At 36.6% G+C, this 5,215-nt stretch overlaps 1 protein-coding gene across 1 annotated transcript; it reads left to right on the top strand.

Moving 5' to 3' along the window:
• The first annotated feature begins 447 nt into the window (after positions 1-447).
• Positions 448-3,505, top strand: LOC146138589 (programmed cell death 6-interacting protein-like). The gene is made up of 6 exons (XM_083394614.1): positions 448-615; positions 1,239-1,342; positions 1,741-1,868; positions 2,103-2,236; positions 2,614-2,779; positions 3,447-3,505. The coding sequence occupies exons 1-6, from the start codon at positions 505-507 to the stop codon at positions 3,503-3,505; spliced, it is 702 nt and encodes a 233-aa protein (XP_083250740.1). The 5' UTR covers positions 448-504.
• The last annotated feature ends 1,710 nt before the right edge of the window (positions 3,506-5,215 follow it).

Genomic DNA, 5,215 nt, shown 5'->3' with positions numbered 1-5,215 from the left:
TTGTCAAATACGGCCATATACAAAGATAACCTAAGCCTATATCCGTGGGCTGCTGTATAGTTGTACGGTAGTTAGCAGCTGAGAGTTAAAATACATCACACTCTCAAAGAGAATTGGCAAATTGCAACAACTTTAATTGTTTGCTGTTGTTTTTATAACTAATTAACGTATTTAGAACAAATCAATAAAAGTTTACCAGGTTAATGATTTACTTGGGCCGGGTGAATTGTGAGCGAAGGCAGATCAGAAAAGCGTTGTTAGCAAAGTGGTGTTACCGATAAAAAGTGTATCCAAGAATAAATGTTCACTATTTTTATAGGATTATAGCCTACATGCCATACAAATGTTGTTTCAGGTTGTAGTTTTGATGTGGGACGTTCGCTTGTCTTATCAATTAAAGCAAGTTTATTGTAGGCCTAATGTTTATTTGTACTTCAGCATGGCCGTTTCACCATTAAAGTACGAGTACTTGTTATATGTTACCTTTTAACAAAACATAGAATAATGTCAAATGAAACTGAAATCGGTCGGTTCTGTTCCTTGCCGCTGAAAAAGTCACAAGATGTAGATATCATCAAGCCAATGGAAGCGTACATCAGTAAAACGTACGATAAGGTAAGGCGCGGCCATTTGTTGTCGTCATGGCTTTTGTCTATTATAGCTGGTAAGTAAATAGGCCCACGCTTTGTTATTAGTTGTATGTGTTGGAACATCCCGCGTGGGCTACCTTTGCGCATACATATTACGGTAAAGTAAGCATAAGGGGCGTGCAGTAGATTTTGTTGGCGGGTCAAAGTATGACATTAAGTGTGTCCGGGGCCACTTATCTTAAATATACACCTTTTTACATATTTATAGCATAATCTACGACTACGTGATTTAAGCATAACGCTTTACATAGAGCTGAATAGCCTACATTGTAATACAACAATGGCCGTAGTAGTATCGGTACTTGCCCGATACAGGGGCGGCATTAGCACCTATCCGATATCAAATTAACAAAGAAAGTTCAGCAAATATTTGGTATTCTATTAAGCGTCTGTCTCTTGAAAAGTAAATTCATTTAAAATAGTAGGTTAACAAATCAAAGTACCAGCAACTAAACTTCTTATTCCTTTGAATGTGCCATTTTTTGTCATTTGGTATTGGATCAGATCGTGAGACTTTTAGTCAAAAATATAATAAACTGTCTCGTATCGAACATCGCCAATGATAACAACACTGGTGCTAATTTTCAGACATTTGATGGCCTATCGGAACGTGTCAAAGAATTTCACAATTTGCGCAAAAACGCAATCAAGCAATTGGAGAAAACAACTGCGTCACTTAACCTTCTGCTCAGGTAGAAAGGGGTATACTGACATGGAGGGGGTAAATATTGACATTTGTTAAGGTGTGGTGGTAAATCAAACAACTTCCTACCCTAGTGTTACTTATTTTAGTTTGCGAGAGCGAAGTGTTAAGCTATAGCTATTTCATAACCCTTGCAAGAGTTTCATAACCTTTTCAAAATGTTAACAGGGGGCTCAACGTGTAAGAGACAACATACGGGGGAATTAGTGGCAATCCGCGTTTATCGAAACTGAATTAAGCCTTTCATGAGAAATGTGGTGAATTGTGTACAACCTAAGTTACATTTTCGCATTGTCAGTGTGGTGTTCCTACATGCCTCAATAAAAACCGGTTTTAAAGAACTAGAATAAAGTAACATGGTACAACCGTTTTTTTTCACATCGACAGATACCACGATCAGCTTGTAGCCGTGACGTCGAAAGTCCCGTTTAAAAAAGAAGCTGGGGTACAGATTGACTTCGTCTGGAAGGATTCGTTGCAAAAAGGAACCCTTCTAAACGGACCTCCAAAAATTAGTAATTAACTCGGTGTACAATTTTTCAACTAACCGAAAAGCAAATGTTCGTGCTGTAATAACTACGAATACAAATGCTTTAAAATTAATGCTTGTTCTGTTAAAATGACATTTTCAGAGGGAGTGTCTTATAGACTATAGAGGCCTATAGAGAGAAAAGTTTTATCTCTTCACTTTCCTAAAACTATAGTTTTCATTCCCAGTTTCCTTTAAGTGCAGTTTTCTGTTTTGTCAGGTATATCCGATGGGCACTTTGAGCGCCTTTGCATTCTGTATAACATCGTCGCCTTGATGTCTCAAATTGCAGTAAAAAATGAAGATGTTTTGCAAACAGACGCCGGTCTACAAGCTGCTGCTAAATATTTTCAGGTACGTAGCTGTTAAAAAAAAGAAAGCAATTAAGGATTGGGATTTGTGTTTAATTTACTCGTAATGTCAACGCGCCTCACGAAATAATTCAAACATTTTTTTATGCACAAATAATTCGATAATGCGATACTGTTTTTTTATAATAGAATTAATTACATGTCTGTGGTTTCAAGTATTTCTAGTTAAATATTTCCTAGTTTGAACCAATCGTTTATTTACTTTTTCAAGACTTTTTTTTTTGTTTACTTTACCAGTACCTAAGTCCTAAAAGATTGAGTTGTAGTTTTATATAGGCGAAGAATAGAGAAAAAAATTGACACGTTTTGGTCTGTGGCAATGGTGTACAGCCAAACGAACCATAAATTTCTGCTTCACAGGAATCCGCGGGTATCTTGGCGTACATCAACGACAACGTTTCTTCAATCGTCACCGGTGACGTCATGACGTTGGACATGACGTCGGAGGTCTTGACCACCTTCGAATCTGTGATGGTTGCTCAAGCTCAGGAGTGTATATACGACAAGGCGTGCGCCGACTCTGCATGTGAGCAAACTGTAGGGTTACTCTTTTCGGGTTTACCCAACTTAAAGTGTGTATTAACTGTCTCCGGCAATTTTACTTATCTCTGCCTATAAAGGTCGGCTAATGATACTAAACGCACAATTAGTGCACTGTAGGACAATGTTGTAAATAAGTCATTTTGAAACGACTTAAGTCCTGGTCAAGTCGTTTTTAAAATAACTTAAATCCAAGTAAGTCTTTTAAAAAATTATAACCCAAGTCCCAGCCAAATCATTATTAGAGCAAATCAACTTCACGTCAAAACACTAATATAAAATAAAACGATTTAAACCTTTAAAACGGGTTTACGTGCAACAATTGAGATCAATAACTTAAATATATTACAAAATGTTAAATAAAAACACTTAATTTCAAGTCAAGTCCTTTGTCCAAAAGACTTGAGCCGAGTCAATTCATTTTAGCAAAAGTCAAGTAATTAAAAAACTGCGACATAAGTGCACTGACTTATTCACTACAACACTGCTGAACGTCACACGCCAACTGAAAGAATAAAGACAATATTGAGTGTTATTATATTAGTGGCGGAAACTACACCCTATCTGTGAACCTTGTTGCTGCAAGCAACTATCGTGGGTGCATTTGTTTAATCTATTCTAAAAATCAACTATTATTACCTTAAATTTTGCAGGGCGGAAGACCGATTTAGCTTCGTTTACTTTTCTCTCAAAATATTCCGACCGTGAATAGCCAATGGTTCCACCTTTTTGTTCTCGTGCGAAGCCTTTTAAGTTTTCAAAAACTTGCGCGACCCCCCAGTTATAGTGTATCACTCATGAACCAGAGACAATACAAAACACAATTGGCACAATTTAAAATGAAAAATTTAGATAGGATTTTCAAATTTTCGCTAAAATGTACGGATTTAAGTATGCACGACAAGCTAAAGTCCTAACCCCTAGGTTGGGAACCACTGCTTATTAAGCGACTGAGGTTTAACGTCAATTTCATTTTGTTTGAATTTAGTACAGAAGAAGCACGGAGTTATTGCCAAAATCGCCAACCGAGCTTCGCAGCTCTACAGCGAAATTGTGAATAGCGCCGACAGCAGTGTTGAAATGAGTCCGGTCATTCAATTATGCAGAGCTAAGCAAGACCTCTTCAGGGTAAGCGTGTGAGCATGCTTCGTACTCTATTCATATCAAATAATTGTGTTGCGTCAAGTGACAGTAACACACATTGTAGATTTATCAGTGCACACGGTAAGCCATTCGGCTAGGGCTTACATGAGTGTCACAGGTTAGGACCACCTGAAACTACGTTTTGCACAACGCAACAACTCATGCCACAAATTACAAAAATTGGGGACTCAATATTAATCTTAATGCCTATACATTAAGTAAATATGTCTCTGTTTCCTAACGCACGTATATGTTTTCATGTAATTTAATGGATGCTTATGCCGATCAGAAATGTAAGGCAATAGTGCACAAATAGTTTGCACCTAATTTATTCGCATTTAACATCTGATCTATGTGACCTTTTTAATTTATTTTAGTGTCGAGCAGAAATGCACCAGGCCAGGGCGGCTTGCGAAGAAAAGCGATACGGGGAATCGGTTGCCAGATATACGGTAAGAAAATGCATTTGCTTTAAATTGTGTATCTGTAATGTGTTTAACGTGCACAAGCATTGTACACTATTAGTCATGAGCTATACTGCGGAAACCGCCCGGTCATTTCCTACAGCGTAATCATCCATCAAACCTGACACTGCAGTTTAATGTTGGGCATTTACGCAAATAGATTTGCGAAACAAATGTACATTATAGATAACTTCCTTGTCATTTTGTGCTTTATTGCAAACCACTCTTTAGTGTTGTATTGACTTAAGCTACTAAAGTGACTTAAGTGCACTAACGTCAATATTTTTGAATAACTTATTTTGACTTAAGTATTTTAGGCAAAATTACTTGACTTGAATAAATTCTTTCGGACAAATAACCTCGAGAAGAAATAGTGTTTGTATTAAATATTGTTCCATAAAATTATTGTATTTGTCTCCATTTTTGCACGAAAAACGAGTTGATTTCTATTTGATGCCTTTTGTTACTTTTTAGTTAAGTTATTGCCCAAAATTCAACAAATTTACTTATTTTAATGGTTAACATTTTATTTTTATGGCAATGACTTGACTTGAAGTTGAGTCACTCCAATAGTGACTTGACTGGAACTTATCTTGGGCAACTGATTATTTGAACTGGGACTTGAATTGTATTTTTTTGTAAAAAATTTGAGTTGGACTTGCCTTTGTATTTTTTTAAAGAGACTTAACTTGGACTTGTTTAAGTTGACTTGTTTACAACAGTGACAATATATGTGATGGGAACTATTGGATTCCGCTTTAACTTTGACTTAAACTCTTTAACCGAATGATGTTTTATTTGCAGCTGCTTGAGTC

The sequence above is a fragment of the Ascidiella aspersa genome, chromosome 7, assembly GCF_963924565.1.
Source record: "Ascidiella aspersa chromosome 7, kaAscAspe10.2, whole genome shotgun sequence".
NCBI lineage: Eukaryota > Metazoa > Chordata > Ascidiacea > Phlebobranchia > Ascidiidae > Ascidiella > Ascidiella aspersa.
This window is presented reverse-complemented; position numbering and strand designations above follow the sequence as displayed.

Bases quoted from the DNA above. Each gene is read 5' to 3' on its own strand.
- LOC146138589 (XM_083394614.1), top strand. From the start codon at position 505: ATGTCAAATGAAACTGAAATCGGTCGGTTCTGTTCCTTGCCGCTGAAA. The intron at 1,869-2,102 runs GTAATTAACTCG...CTGTTTTGTCAG, and splicing joins AAACGGACCTCCAAAAATTA to GTATATCCGATGGGCACTTT. The intron at 2,780-3,446 runs GTGAGCAAACTG...TAAATTTTGCAG, and splicing joins GGCGTGCGCCGACTCTGCAT to GGCGGAAGACCGATTTAGCT.